This window comes from Callospermophilus lateralis, chromosome 3, assembly GCF_048772815.1.
Source record: "Callospermophilus lateralis isolate mCalLat2 chromosome 3, mCalLat2.hap1, whole genome shotgun sequence".
NCBI classification, from domain to species: domain Eukaryota; kingdom Metazoa; phylum Chordata; class Mammalia; order Rodentia; family Sciuridae; genus Callospermophilus; species Callospermophilus lateralis.
In genome coordinates this window covers 32,426,361-32,443,201 of record NC_135307.1, presented here as the reverse complement: position 1 = coordinate 32,443,201, position 16,841 = coordinate 32,426,361, and the positions used below count along the sequence as shown (strand labels likewise).

The 16,841-nt window shown below is 33.1% G+C and overlaps 1 protein-coding gene across 6 annotated transcripts in view; it reads left to right on the top strand.

The window, feature by feature from the left end:
- Positions 1 to 16,841, top strand: part of Pcnx1 (pecanex 1) — a 151,801-nt gene that overhangs the window by 20,327 nt on the left and 114,633 nt on the right. For 5 of the 6 annotated variants that reach the window (XM_076849935.2, XM_076849934.2, XM_076849932.2 and 2 more), the window contains exons 2-3: positions 4,994 to 5,202; positions 14,204 to 14,309. In XM_076849935.2, coding sequence (XP_076706050.1) covers positions 4,994 to 5,202; positions 14,204 to 14,309 — 315 coding nt within the window. Of the gene's footprint in view, positions 1 to 4,993; positions 5,203 to 10,174; positions 10,269 to 14,203; positions 14,310 to 16,841 lie in introns of those variants that run through there. The other variant, XM_077109130.1, reaches the window with a different exon arrangement.

The following is a 16,841-nucleotide window of genomic DNA, read 5'->3' as shown; positions in this document are numbered from 1 at the left end:
CATTAAAAAATAACTCCTTTTTTCCCTTTACTACCCCTGCTCTTACCAGCTCCTGGCAACCACCTTCTACTTTGTTTCTGTGACTTTGATTGCTTTAGATATTTCATATAAGTGGACTTATCAAGTATGTTGACTTTTTGTGGCTGTCTTATTTCACTTAGTGTAATATCTACAAGTTCATTCATGTTGTAGCACATGACAAATTTCTTTCATTTTTCAAGGCCAAACAGTATTCCCTTGTATGAGTATACAATTTGTTCATTCATCCATTGATGAACATTTTGGTTGTTTCTGCCCAAATGTAAATAATGCTGTTAAGTACATGAGTAGGCAGATATAGGGTCATGCTTTTGTTTTTTGTGTGTTTTTTTGGATGTATATGCAGTATTGAGATTGTTAGATCATATGGTAACTATTTTTAACTTTTTGAGGAACTGATGTACTGTTTTTATAGGAGCCATACCATTTTATGTTCTCACCAGCAGTGCACAAGTATCCCACCAATTTGTCCACATACTTGCTACTGCTTTGCTTTTTTAATAGTAGCTATCTTATTAAATGGGGTGTGGTTTTGATTTGTGGTTTTAATTAGCATTTCTATCCATCTAACTTTTAGGATGAATGATTTTGTTAAAAGATCGAACCCAGTTTTCAATAAGAAGGCTTTTTGACTTTATATTTGACCTGAATATATAATACTATGTGATTGATGTAAATACTTCTGACTCTACCCAGTGTAATTGAGATTTAAGAGTTTTCTTTTCTTTTTTTTTTTTTTTGAGCTTCTTGCAATTAAGGAGGAAAGTAAGAGATTATCTTGATGTGAAACTCAATTCTATTACTAAACCTATCATTGAGGTAAATATAGATCTTTATTAAAGATAACAGCTAATATGTTCTTTCATGAAAACCTTTGTATTACTATTAAAATTTTAGTTTTTTTCCTAATTGTAAAGACATACTTATTATCTAAAAACTCAAGAAAATACAGTGAAACATAATTTATCTTTGGGATATGTTGTATTTATTCAGTGTATCTGTGTTGCTGCAGTTAGCTGTAGTTTTTCATTGATGAATTAAGTTCCGTTGGAAAATAGACTCCACTTTCCATTTTTCTGATGATTTTTCAATTGAGGTTTCCTTTCATGTTTTGTAAAAGTTTCCTAGTATTGCATTTATATCTGAATTTTATACTTGCAGGAGGAATTGTTGTGCCTTGGACTTTGTATCTATCAATTTATATTTTAACAGTTCTGGTTCTCTATACTTAATTTTATCAGATTTCCTAATATTTGCTCATAGAAATGAGCATTGTGTGGTATATTGATGTGGGCTGTCTGATTAGGTGAAGTTGAACACCTTTATTAAGTGTGTGGTCCTAGTTCCCCTGCCTACCTACTTCTAGTACTGGGGTTTGAACCCAGGCATGCCCTACCATTAAACTTCATCCCCAGCCCTTTTATTTATTTACTTTGAGAAAGTATCTCGCTGGCCTCAAACTGGGCATAAGCCATTCTATCTGGCTGTGTGTGTGTGTGTGTGGGGGGTTCTTTTGTTTTTCTTTGTAGAACTAGGTATTCAGTCTAGTACCTTGAGCATGCTAGGTAGACGCTCTGTGACTGAGCCACATTGCCAGGCTTCATGTGTTGTATTAATTGGTCATTTATAGTTCCTTTTCTAGGTAAAGTCTTTTGTTCTTAATAAATAGTTAGTTTCATTGTTATTGTTTTTGTAGGAGTTCTTTATATGTCACATATACACATACATGGACATGCATGTATGTGTGTATATATATTGTGTATGTATATATATTGTGTGTATATAAATATACACACATACACATAATAATACTTGTTTTAATGTGTCTTCTAGTTGAGGCTTGTCTTCTCACAGTGTCTCTCAATGAACAGAAGTTATTAATTTTAATTCATAGTCCTTTTCTAGTATATTGTTTGAGAGTCATTTTTTAAAAATCTACTGAAAAGGTCATAAAGACGTTCTTTTAAAGTTTTATTAGTTTTGCTGTTCTTTTAAAGTTTTATTAGTTTTGCTGTTAAAATTAAAGTCTTTAATTCATCTTCCAGTTTAAAAAATTTAAATATGATAACCTTTTACCTAAAATACATAGTTCACATTTTCTTTTTTTTAATATTTATTTTTTAGTTTTAGGTGGACACAATGTCTTTATTTTGTTTTTATGTGGTGCTGAGAATCGAACCTAGTGCCTTATGCATGCTAGGCGAGCGTGCTACCACTTGAGCCACATCCCCAGCCCCAGTTCACATTTTCTTGCATGCTTAGTATGTAATGCCAAAATGTTTTTTAAACAACGCCTTAAATAATGAGGGAGTTGTAATAGTGGAAACCCCCCAAATAAGCATAAAAGATGACTTGCATTAATGATGACATTTTAAGATATTTGTTTAAAATTTTTTGCTTTAATTTTCCAGTCTTGGTCTCAATTGTAAATAATATACCTGCCATTCTTTTAAGTTATCGATCACTGATTTCTGACTGAAGTGGTTTGAATAGCTGAGTATTGCTACACAATAAGTGAGTCTCCAAATAAGAAGCTAACTAATTATGGCATAATAGAATTTGAAAACATGTAGCTTGTCTGCTTTAATTTTATTAACTTTTAAGTTCTGTAATGTTCTGATGCTTAAGATATATAATATGTTTACATATTAAGATATATAGGAAAACTATCTGAAGCCCAGGATGATTCTGCATCTTTATCTTGTGCTTCTAGGGTTTTGACCTTTATAGTTATTTAATGAATGCCTTGTTTGTTCATCAGTATTATACCAGCTGCTCTGCAGCTTTCCATCTCTACTGTCCACTCCTGGTAGTATCCTAGGAAAGGAGTACAGCCAATCTCTCTGTACAAGCAGTACAGGTTTATACCTGTAGATAGACTTGTATCTCATGATAAAACATATTAGCTTTTATTACCTAGGGACTGTTAATGTGCTTAGTTATATCAGCATTAATTTGAAGATAACATTTACAGTCATATAACCTAAGAAGATGAAAAGTGTTCTTTTGGAAATGTTAGTAACACTTTCTAAAGTATCGTTTGTTATAGAACAGAAATTAAGTCAATGTAATATAATCCATAAAACTGAGGAACAGGTGAATTAGCTAGTTTCTCGGTTTTGGTGTTTGATTTTAGAGGACTAATGAAACATCCTGCAAAGGCAGACACTGCTTACAATTTTCATGTAATATTAGTGAATTGTAATTACAAGTAAGGTTGTTAATCTTTTAAGATGTGATGCTAATGTTGTCAGCTGTCTCAGAGTCAGCTGAGAGCTTAAGGTGGTAATGCAGGTGGAGTAGACAGGAGGTTTAAGCGGCCTGTGAGTCTATACACTTAGGGAAGAGTGAAGCTATTTGAGTACAACTATCCTCTGTCACCTAGAAATGTTGGAGTTTACCACTGGCAGGGCTTTTACGTTCAAACTACATAGTGTAAATTAAATGGGCAGTTTTTGTAATTTGAGTAGAAAATATGTGTTATTCATTTGATACTGGTTCCTGGTATGTAATGGTCACTTAAATTACATTTGGGGAAAAAAGTATCACTTTGTTTATAGTCTTTTCATTATGTAGTGTTTTTAAGAAAGGAACTTTACTTCATTGATGAATTCTTATATTTCAGTGTTTGTTGCACTCAATTACCCAATATTCTTAGCAGTCTCACAGTAGGAAGTGAGTTTATTTAAATCTATTTTAAATGTTCATAATCTTTGCCTTTGTGTGTGTGTGTGTCTGTGTAGAGGCAAATACTATAGACTAACTATTTAATGTTAAATACTCAGTTTTATCTTTTCTCATCGGGAGGGACTGTTAATGTTTTCATTGAGTTTATCTAACGTTGATTAATAATGTTGGGCTTATTTCCTTTCTATCTGCTTAATAATATAATCAGTCGTTTTTACCTTAATATGAATGATGGTAAATAAGGATGAAACTCTTGTTTTTCATTGGCACTTTACACTTGAAAATGATATCAGCAATGTGGTATATAACAGGTATTGAAATAGGGATATAACCTCCCTTATTATCAAGATGGGTAATCTTGGCTAAGTCATTCAAACAGTAGATCTCAGTTTCCTAGATCTTCAAGAATTCTAGTTTTATGAGAACATTTTAGATGGAAACCAACATCACAAGAGAAGTTCCACGTAATCTTCAAATATGAAGGTCTACACTCCCTATACCTAGTATATGTAACTGATTTATTTCAATTTATTTACTGCTTGATTATTTTTTGAATTATTTATTTTTTAATTTGGCAGGCAGGCATTTTTTGAATATTTTAAGCATTTAAATACTTTAGAATAAATTGGATATTGTGTATCTCCCATGTCTTACCTGATTTTACAGTCAGAGTTCCAAGGTCATTGTCCTGACAGTTTACGTTCCAGTTTTCTGGAACATAAAGAGACTGTATCCTACAAAAGAAGTTAAACAGAGCATGTAAACAGAGATTGTATTTGGATCACAACCCTGACTTACTCACATATAATGGGATACTTAGCTCTCCAGTTGTATTTAAAGCATTTTGCCAGAAATGTAATGTGAACCACATAGGTAATTTAAAGTGGTGTAGTAGTAATAGTGACAAGAAACAGGTGAAAATTAATTTCAATAATGTTTTGCTTAACCCAGTATGCTGTTATTTCAACATGTGATCAGTGTTAAGAATTGAGATATTTTACATTTCTTTTTCATACTGTCTTTGAAATCCATTGTTATTTTTTTTTTTTCTTATGGGACATCAATTCAAACTAAACTACATTTCAGGTGCTCACTAACCACATGTAGGGCTTCTGTATTGGGCACTGTGGACTTCCACCTTTGCAATTAAGAGCTAGTAACTTAATTGTTTTGTACGTAAATTGTATTTATTATTTTAGATATAGATTTTTTTGAGTAAAATGTAAAACATTCTAAAATGCTTATCTTCATTTCCTTTCTCTTAAAGGCCCTTCCTTCTTCCATGATTATAGTAGCAGTTTATTGTCCCGTGGTAGCTGCTGTTTTCATTGTTCTGAAGATGGTCAACTATCGACTACACAGAGCACTGGATGCTGGAGAAATTGTAGATAGGAGTGCAAATGAGCTCACAGATCAGCGAGCCAAAGCTGAACAAGGCAACTGTTCAACCAGGAGAAAAGACAGCAATGGACCTAGGTAAGAAAACCCATGTTGCTCAGTTTGTAACGACATAAATTGTGGTGTGTGTGTAATGATGTAATTACTGTGTTGTGTCTGTGTCTTTATATATATAGTTTTAAGGCAGTATTAGATCTTACCACTAAAGGTATAATGCCCAGGGCACATTGTAATATTAGAATAGAGCAAAACTAACTGGCATGTTTGGGGGATTAAATCAATATCATTGGTCTCATTTCTAAAGAGGTCAGAAAAATAGGCTACCACATAATAGTTACTCATACCAATACCCAAAACCAAGGTAACACAGCTTGAAGAAATAATTTCAAAGCATAACTTATAAATCTCATCATTTAAAAAAATTACATGTATAAATGAAATGTATGTATATCTTAAATACATTGTGATGTTTTACTTGACATTATCTGCATGTTTCACTTTATTGCAAATAAAAAGTTCAATTGGAGTCACATTCTGTGACTCAATTTTATATTCTTCTTTTTTGCAGTGTTGGGGATTGAACTCAGGGCTTTGCAAATGCCAGGGAAGTGCTTTACCCCTGAGCTATAGGCCCAGCTTCAATTTTATATTTTAACCTTTGAAATTTAGTTGATTTTTCTTCAGTCTTCAGAAGACTGACTTTTTAGGTTCAAGTTTAGATAGATGTTGCCTTGGAAACTTTCCCTTCCTATCCCAGCTAAAGGATTGCTCATAGCCACATTGTAACATATTTCCTTGGCTCTACTAGCTTTGTCTTTTTGAAGAGAAATCTACTTTGTTTATGGTCAAAAGTTTCTAGTGTTCTTAAAAGCTTAAAAACAAGCAGTTCCTATGTGAACATCTGACATATATTAAGCTCATTCAGTCCTCTAAATGATTCTGTGAGGTAGATGCTGTTTTATTCCTAACTTATAGACGTGGAAACCAAAGTGAGAAAGATCAAATAATTCAAGCACTCAAGTTCTGGAGTCTATTCTTTTATCCACTATGCTGTGTGTCCACTCGGCATATAATAATGAGCTATTTCAGATATTAAGGTATAAATAATTTAATGAAAGGTGGATGCTCCTATTAAGGCATGTAATATTTCTTTATGTTTTCTAGTGCATTAAAAGACTTTATCTCTTTTCAGTTATATTTTTTTCCTCATTTCTATATGATTGCCACATTTGTTCATTGTGCAGGTATTTTACTTTTGTAATGATTTTATTCATTGTCTTAATCACTACCTCAAATTATCTGAATTGCATTTATAAACTTCTTGAAGTCAGGGACCTTTTCTTAAAAACTATTATATTTCCAGGCCTTAAAATCAGTTTCTGGCACTGATTATTCCTTGGCTAATATTTGAAGTAATGAAAACAAAATTTCTGTGGTATTATTTTTACTGATGCATAGTATTTCATTGTGTGGATGTATAATAATTTACCTTTCCTATTTTTAGTTATTTTTAAATTTATATTTCAATGTTAGAAAGATCACTGTGATCCTTAAATTTTAAATGATTAAATGTTTTGCCATGATTTATTAGAGGTATAGTTACTGGAAAGGCTACATTTTTTTTTTTTTTTTGGCACGGGATTGAACTCAGGGGCACTAACCACTGAGCCACATCCCCAAACCTATTTTGTATTTTATTTTGCTGAGTTGCTTTTAGCACCTCATTTTTGTTGAGTCTGGCTTTGAACTTGAGAGCCTCCTGAGCTGCTGGGATTACTGGTGTACCTGGTGGCTACATACATTTCTAAGCTTTCTAATACATGTTGCCAAATTCCAAAGATTTGCTGTTTAACTATCATGATCTGCAGTTTGAGGACCTCCCCCACCCCCTTCTCTTTTAAACCTTTGACAAATACTGGGTTAGTATTTTTATAAAACACTGATAAAACCCTCAGTGTTTAATATTTCTGCTTTTGGATTACTAGCAAAATAGGGGCATTTTTCTTGTGTTTTTGTCATTTATATTTTTGGGGGGTTTGTTTATTTTTCTGTTCTTTTTTTTTTTTTTTTGTTAACTATTGGTTTGGAGAGATATATATTGACGATGGATTTTAACTGTTTGTCCTATGTGCCAAGTACTTTTACTCAGTTTCTATCATAATTTTTTTTGTATGCCACATATTACTTTTATGTCAGCTGAGCTTGAATCATTCTCAATTATAAAATATTAGAGAAGTTACTTAAGCTTTCCTCTGCATAATTGTTCCAATTATTTCTGGATTTTATGTATATGGGTATATGTGTATATATGTTTTTAATTGCTTCTGTTAATGAGTTACTTTTCTGTTTCTTTTAGTTTAGAAGTATTTATTGTGAAATATATGTATTCCAAAGAATATATCAAATATATGTATAATTAGAGAAAAATAGTCAAATGAAATGAATTGCCCACTGCACAGCATAAGAAACAGGGAAGTGTACAAACACTATAGAAGCTCTATGCATTTCTTTCCCATTTCATTCCACTCTTCTCTTTAAGAGGGACCATAATCTTGATTTTTGGGTGAATAATTCCCTTGATTTCCTTTCCTGTAATACAATCTTTGTAGCTATCCCTAAACGTATGAAATATTTATTTTGTCTGCTTTAGGATCTTCTAAAGAGAATCATACAATGTATGTTTCTGTGTGAGAGACTTTTTGGGTATGGTATGTTTTGTATTATTGATTCACTCATGTTAAGGCTTATGCCTATGATTTATTCATATTCACTGCCATGTAGCCTCTTGCTATAGGAATAGATTACAATCTTTGTCCATTCTTCTGCTGATAGTTATTCAGATTATTTCCAATTTTTGCTCTGATAGCACATTATTGTACATGACTTCTAGTATACATGTGTATATCTAGTTTACATAAGGCAATTTGTAGAGCATTTTCTTGTTTAATTTTAGTAGGTAATTCCAAGCTGTTTGCCAAAATGATTTTTACCAACTTATACTCTAGTAATATGTGAAAGTTCCTTATTCCACAGTCTCATCAGTATTTGATATTGGCAAACTTTTAACATTTGCTATTCATGTGAGTGTAAAATATGTCTCACTGTAACTTTTAGTTAACCTTTCTGATTATTAATGAGGTTGAGCATCTTATTTTATATATAGGTTCCACTTAGGTTTTCTCTTCTTTCCGGTGTCCATTTATGTCTTGTTTAATTTTTCTTTGTAGTTTTTTCTTATTGATAAGTAGAAATTTTAAAAATGTTCATGCTTCTTCTTTATTAGTTATGTACATTATAGACGTCTCCCAGTTTGTGACTTTTAATTTTGCTTTCTTTTGATTATCATGTATTCTTAAATTTAATAAAATATAATTTATCATTTTTAAAAATGAGCATTTTTGTTTTTTAGGAGATTATTTCCTATGTAGAGATATGAAAAGATATTCTTCAGTATTGACTTTTTAAAGTTTCATGTTTCTTTTATTTTCACATTTTAGTTCTCTCTGAAATTATTTTAGAGATAGCTGAAATTATTTTAGTGTCACATAGGGATTGACTTACTTTTTCTTTATGAATGATTAATTTACCTGTTTGTTAAGAGGGCTGTCTTTTCTTTAGAAACCTGCAGTATTTGCTGTCATGAACATAAGTTTCCTTGTGTGGTGGTGTGTTTTAGGGCTCTCTTTTCTATTTGGTTAACCTGGTTGTCTATGCCTTGCCTTAACCACACTGTTCTAACTACTGTAGCTTTATAGCATGGCTCTTGATGGCTGGTGGGGCAAACTTCTACCTTGTTCTTTTTCAGGAGTGACTTGGCTATTTTTTGCTCTTTGCTATTTGATATAAACCTTAGAGTTTATTAAGAAATATCTGTAAGAACTTGGTATTTTTATTCGAATTGCTTAGAAAATAGAGATTTCTTTGCCAAGTATTTCTATCTTTAGTATATTGAATTTCTCAATTTGTCTTTAAAAATTCTCTTTAGTAAAATTTTGTAATTTGTTTCATTAAACAGAAATTGATTGTTATTCTATAGTTTCTTCCTTCTTTTTAATTTCCTTTAAATTGCATTTTCTGTTTTTTTCTCCCTTAAATGTAACGGTTTAATTTGTATCCAGCAACCTTCATAACTTTCTTATTAATGATGATACGTTATAGGTTATTTCTTGATTTTTCTACAAATGATGACTCTTTTAATTTTCCCTTTCTAGTCCTTATACTCACTCGATTTTTTGGTTGGCCATGGCTTCTAGCTTCTGATTAAATAGAAATGGTATTGGTGTATATCCTTATTTTTTCCCTACTCTTAGATAGGATGTTTTTAAGCTTCACTATTAAAGGAAGATATTGGCTATAATTTTTGTTTTTGACCTCTTTTCCTCATCTGACTACTTGCGAATCTCAGATTCTGTTCTGAGGAAAAGTAATGTGCAGGAAAATATGTATTTTCATATTTAGAGCCTCTTACTGTGCTTGGTACAGTACAGCTGTCAGTCTGTTCTGTGAATGAATGAATACAGTAGGACTTTTGTGAGCCTTAGTTTTCATTGGCTTCTCTTATGTAGTACTGCAGTTCAAAAGTGCTTAAGTCTGTATCTTGTTGACAGAATCAGAGACTTTTTCTGTTACATTTTTAATGCTTCAGAAGAGAAAGTCAGCAATTGAATTTAAGAATTTGAATGCTTTTTCTCTTTTCTCATGGCAGCACTGCTTGTAATATAACAATGCCTTGTAAACCAAAGATCCATTTAAATTATAAGAAGCTGAATTTTAGGCTGAGTTTTCTGAGGGAGATTTATTCTGTTTAGGGACTTTGTTTTATCTATTCATACTTCATATGCATCATTATAATCTAGATTAGATTTGTAAATTTAGTACTGTAATGGTACTGTGAAGTTTCTGATCAAAGTCTGAACATAGCAATTAATATGATACTAATAATAAACAAATTAGTTTGTAAAATTTCCTCTGTAATTCAGATTAGACCCCTTCTACTTTTCTGCCTTTCCCTGTACCTGGTTTTTTCTTTTTTAACAGATGGGGAAATTAAGGCATAAAGGTAGAGATTCCCTGAATTTGGTGTATTGCTTACTGCAGTAGACCACTTTGCTTCTGTGAGAATTGTAAACTACCATACTTTCCAGGTATGTGCTGAAATCTCCATTTCTAAAAACCTGCAAGTCTTGCTAATAAAAGAAAACTCTTACTCAGTCATTTTATGTGTTTAGCTATACTTAGAATCTCTATAGTGTGACTGAAAGTTCTGCTTCTGCATTTGTAGAGAAGAGTGGAATATAGAAATTTTGCTGGAGGATTTTTTTTAAAAAATAAAAGAGCTGTCCATTTTTTGCCTTAATCATTTTTGTTGTTTTAATGCTCCCTACCCCCTGTTTTTCAAAGTTGACCATTGACCAGTGTTAGTTCTAGATCAACGTACCTGACCTGGGGGTGATTTTATCCTTCAGGAGACCTTTGACAATGTTTGGAGACATTTTCAGTTGTCACTACTGGGGGATGCCTTTGGCATCTGTAGGGTAAAGGCCAGGGATGCTGCTAGCCATCCTACAATGCACAGTCAGTCCTCCACAGTCAAGGATTATGTGTCCTGAGTAGGGCTAAGGTTAAGATCTCTATTCTGGCAGGTACGGTTTGGTGCACGCCTGTAATCCCAGTGGCTTGGGAGGCTGAGACAGGAGGATCGCAAGTTCAAAGCCAGACTCAGCAAAAAGCGAGGCGCTAAGCAACTCAGTGAGACCCTGTCTCTAAATAAAATACAAAATAGGGCTGGGCATGTGGCTCAGTGGGCGATTGCCTTGGAGTTCAATCCCTGGTATGCCCCCCTCACCCCCAAATCTCTATTCTATCTATTCTAGATAATGGTGTTACTTTTTAGTTTTGACCTTGAGAGAGAACTTATAAGTATGTTGAAGAGCAGTATGATTTCTTAGAAAGAGCAGGGGCTTAGAGTTTTATAGATCTGCTATTGAAACCTTATTTTAGTGTGTCTGTTGGTTATAAGTAACTATATTCAGGTGTGTGGAGGAAGGCAGGGAAGGAAAGAAAGGAAGGAATACAGATATATTAATACACTGTAGAGTGCTAAGTATTATTTGTACCCTCCCTTGCCACTTGACCCTCATATGCCAGTGACCCAGTTTATGTTGTTCACTCCTCTGAGACCAGAGGCAAATTTTACATCTGTAGTGTTCAGTTTTTTCATTTGTAAAATGAAGATAATAGTACTTATATTTGAATTTTAGGAAAGACTTTTTAATCAGAAAGCACAAATAAAGTAGGATCTCCTCTCACTGGGATATATTAAGCAACTAGCAAATACTTAATTTTGTTTGTTATTAATAATAACTTCACATTTGCATTGTAATCACTTGGATTTGCTCTCAGAAGTGATGTATGAAAGTGGGTAGGACTGTCCACCCTGTGACTGGATAAACAAAATATGGTCTACTCATACAGTAAAATGTGACTTTGACATAAAAAGATAAAAAGAAACAAAGTGCTGATATATGCTGCAATGTGAATGAACCTTGAAACATATGTTTAAATTCCTTACTAACCTAAGCCAGTCATGAAAAATATATACTATGTAATTCCATTGATATGATGATATCCAGAATGGGCAAATCTATAGAGACAGAAATTAGATTAGTGGTTGCCTAGGGAGGATGGAAAGAGTAGAGGAATAATAACTAAAGGAATTTGTTTTAGAAGTGATAAAATTATAGAATGTTCTAAAGTTAACTATGGTGATGATCTCATAACTTAATGAAGATACTAAAAACCCTTGAATTGTACAATTTAAATTAGTGAATTATATGTGAGTTATACATCAACAAAACGAAACAAGGCAAGATGAGGGCTTTCTGTTCTTTCTGTGGTACTGAGTATTTTATCCTTCGGTCTTTACTGTGACTTCCATCTTCTGTTTTCTTTGGGTCTGATTTAGAGGAAGCATTCCTGCAGAAATAGGAGTAACATTGCTGGTTCTTTCTCGTCACTAACTAACTCAGTGTGGTAGCAGCTGCCTCATGTACACATTTAAGTTTTGTTCAGTTCAGAACCTTATGAGTTAATACCTCACAGCTAAAAACTTGAACATATTCCACTTTTCTTACAATACATGAGCAGTTTTGCACTGTGGTCATTAACTTTTTTTTTTTTAATTATGTAGTTGGACACAATACCTTTATTTTATTTATTTATATGTGGTGCTGAGGATTGAACCCAGGACCTTGCCCGTGCTAGGTGAATGCTCTACCAGTAAGCCACAACCCCAGCTCCTGGCCATTAACTTTTGTAACCAGGTTCCAATATATTTTTTTTATACCTTCATTTTATTTGTTTATTTTTTTATGTGGTGCTGAGGATCGAACCCGGTGTGTCAAAATGCTAGGTAAGTGCTCTATCACTGAGCTGTAACCTCAGCCATAATGTGTCTTATTTTTATCAATGAATAGCAAGTTAGAAAACTAATTTTCACCATTGGATGTCAACTAGCTGACTATGGTCAAATGCCTAGAATTTAGGAACCCTTTAAGCAAACAGGGACATTATAGGTATGAGATATTTAATAATAAAAACACTATAATTTATACTGCTATATTGATAAATACTTTAATGAAAGGTATGCTTGCAAACAAATTCTTTTTAGCTTATATTTTTTGATTGCAACAGAATACTCTACCCAAACAGGCTTAAGGGAATTTATGGTACATGTTACTGAAAAGTCTATATGTAAGGGATATCTTCAGATATGTCAGGATGCAGAGTTTCAAACAGTCATGACACTGCTTCTTTTTTAGCCAGGCTCTGCTCTTTGCTGTTAGTTAAATTCTACCTCATGGTTGTAAGATGGCTGCAGCAGCTCCAGGCTTTATATCGCAGCATCAAGGCTTGTAGGTGTAGAGAAATTTTCTCTGTCAACAATAGAACATTCCTGACCTGATTCATACTAGCCTGAGTTGGGATTTATGTTTATTCTAGAACTAATCTCAGTGATCAGAAGACTGGGATATGCTGATTTATTTTATCCAGTAGAGTGTGCCCCTAAATATGAGGAGGTAGGATCAACATTATTCAAATCCCTAGGAGAATTTGGGGTTTCTTTTTGTATATGAGGAGGTTGAATTAGATCCTAGGTGGCAAGGTAGTTTATATCCATTGTAATGTCCAGCCTATATCTTGGAAATTTTATCCTGATAATAATAGCTAAAAAAATTATTGATACTCTGTTAATGGCAAGGTAGAATGAGCAAAAAAACCTTTGGGTAAAAAACAGGATCATGAGTTGCTCTAAGAGTTCTGGTCCTGAGGAAACTAACATTTCTAAAACTTTTGAAATTGGTGTGAAGTTCCCATTTTCCCTAAGTATTCTCTATGACTTGCCACAGCTCTTTGATCCTAGTACTTTTTTTTTTTTGGACTTTCTAAGACTTGTTACTGCACAGCATCATTTTATTTTATTTTTTTGACTTGTGCCTTCTAACTCAACATATACACATCTAAAATCTTAGATTTCCAGTTCTTAAAACAATCAGATCCTTGTTAATTTCTGTACTTTAAAAATGGAGATAGAGCTTAACCAGTATGACTCTTGTCTTGTTCATTCATCGCTGTGTCATACAGCTTAGACTTCTCACGTGGAGACATCAGCTAATGTGATTATCTGATTACTTTCCATTTTTACAGTTGACTAACTTCTCTTTGTTCTTGGGAAACAACAGGCAATCATTTCTTTGTTACAGTGATTTTTATGTCACATATCATAAAATATTTAGTATGCTATTATTGCAATTAAGGCCAGTTTCTAATGTTGGATTGGATATAGACAGCTTGGGTAAAAGAATTTAAAATATTTTCAAATAGTGATGTGGTTATTAAATAGTTCCTGTTTGGGGAATTTTTATAAATGAAGGGTGATCATTCTTTACTTTTTTTCCCCCCCTCTTAAAACTCAGAACCTCTTAATTTTATAGAAAAAGATATAACTTAAACAAAGATAAAATAATTGGTGTCAGAATAATGATAGTTATTCTCTCTTTCTAATTTTTTTCTTGCATAGTGATCCTGGTGGAGGGATTGAAATGTCTGAATTCATTCGGGAGGCCACACCTCCAGTTGGTTGCAGTTCAAGAAATTCTTATGCTGGTCTAGATCCAAGCAACCAGGTAGGAACCTATGCTGTATTATTTTGCCTTTTTTTTCTCCTCCTGATGGTAGTCTTAATTATTCTTATGTGTATAATAGTTGATGTTTATCTTTCTAATTATTGTTTTGATTATTTATTAGTAATGTATTAATATTCTTATTTTTAAATCTCTTCACATGGATAAGTATGTGTAGTTTTGATTGTATTGTAGCAAAAGCCTTGGGAAATTTAGCTTCTAGCTTGCTCCATCTTAGTCGTCAGTGGTTATCCTTAGTTTTAACATTAAAAAAAAAAAGAACAACGAAAGGAAAGAAAAACAGAAAGAAAGAACTTATCCCCAAATCTCAGTGTATTGATATATGTTAAGATAGAATTCATTAACTTGAAGTAGTACGCAGATCTGCTGGTGGCAGTTTTAATTTATTTCTGCTGTGTAGCTTTTACTTTTAGCTTAGGATAGTAATTCTGAAAGTGTTTTCTCCAACCTTGGCAGCAGCCTGTTGTACTCTCATTATGTCTAACCTTGATTTTGCTAATACACTTCTCTCACTTGTCCTAAACATCTCCTGCTCAAGCCAAGTCCCAGTCACTCCTGCTTGCCTTTTCTGCAGATGACTTCACTACCTGAAGTGAAGTAAACTTTGAGAGAAACTTTTTATAATAGAACGTTTTGTAGTTGTGGGGTTTAGTGGTCATTGTGTCAGACCTTTTATTATGTAGAAGAAACAGCTGATTTCTGTTAGGGTCTAGGCTAGCCCTCAATTCCTGATTCTCATTCCAGCATTCCTATTGTTTCATATACAATTTGATGACTGAAACCACTTTCCTCCCTCTCACACACTGTCGTGGAGGGAGATTTAGATGTTCTTTTCTGGCCTAACTCTAACTCTTCTTGTAACCACATTCTATTGCTCAAGATTTTCAAAGACCTGTGGTGTTGGCCCATTGTCTTGTAGATGGAGCACTTATTACTTATAGCACTTAGTTTTTTGGCATATGATAGTATATGGCAGTTTATAAGCCTCGATAGGGTATATTTTCCTTTTTTTTTCACTGTTTAGTATATTGCCTGTACACAGCTGACTTTCAATTAATGATTACTAAATATGTATATAGATAATAAAACCTTAGAAGTAGGATTGGACTTGGCTCCTCATTTAACAAATAAGTAGACTATCTGAGAACAATATTATGAAAACATGATATTCTATGAGTCAAAATCTTGAATAGAGCTTTATTTTCTATTTTGATAGAAGTTTTGCCTGTGTTTATGATTTAAAATTCAAATGAATGAATTTTAGTGACAGTTTTAGTTGTGATTGAGTATAATATAGAATATATGTTATCTTTCCATAACAAGTTTCAAGTTTTATAATACTTTTTTGAAGAATAGTGTTACTATCCTTGATCCTATTTTTTGTTGACTTTTTGCTTTCCTCAGTTGCTTTTTATAGAATGAAATGACTTAATCTCTAAAGATGGCTACATGTTTTGTAATCTTAATTAACCCTAGCCTTTCTTCTTACTTGGAAAAGTAAAGTAATGTCAGATTATTGCAGGAAGTTATTCTACATTTTTCCAACAGTATTTTGGAGAGTCACACCTTTGTTAATTTTTGCAATAGGGAAGGTGAAAAGGCACAGCAATGGCCAGCCACCTTTGGATACTCTGACCTTGGCCTCATTTTTGTTGGAACTTGTACTTCCTTTAGGGAAGGAGTCCCCTCCTGAATATAATTAAAGCACATTTGCACATAACACAGCCTTTGGTTTTCCTTAAAATAGTAACTTTTAAATTAAAATGTGCAAATATTGGAGGCTATCATGCTTTTTGGGTTTTAGTGATTTCATGTTGTATTATAATGAAAAATAGGGTGAATGTAATTGTTGTTACCCTTTAGAGAAGCTGGAGTGAAGTAGTCAGGCTTTTTATATATTGGTGGAGGTACTCCCATTATGGACGTACTGTTTATGGTACGTTTTATTCTGTAGCATTTATTACACGTAGTCATAATTATTATGTAAATGCCTTCTGTACCAGATCATGAGCTCTTTGTATATAGTGGCTGTTATCTTTAGTCATTGTTATCATTTTTTCCCTTTCGCTACCTCTGCTTTGCTCCCTTCTATCTTCTGCCTTCCATTTCCTTTGCCTTTTTTATTTTCCCCTTACCTTCCTCTTTCCTTTTAGTCACTTGTTTTTCTTCAATATTTTGGTATCTGATAATATTCAAAGCATTTTATTTGGTGTGAGGAATAGGCCTTAATCCCCAAAGAGATTGAGACCTATGATATAACTAAAGTTATAAATGTAAATACTGCCAAGGAATTAAGTACAAAGTCCTTTTACAGAGTAATTGCCATCATAATGGTGCAGAAAAAGGGATTACTTCCAAGGAAAATTTATTATTTTCAGATAGAGAGAAAGGCAAAGATTCCTGGGGAGGTGGCCTTACCTGAAACACTCTCTAGTTGTAAGTACCCTTTTGTCTTAAATGTATAATCCTTCCTCGACCTTTCCTATGGCACTTACCACAGGGAAGAAACATTAC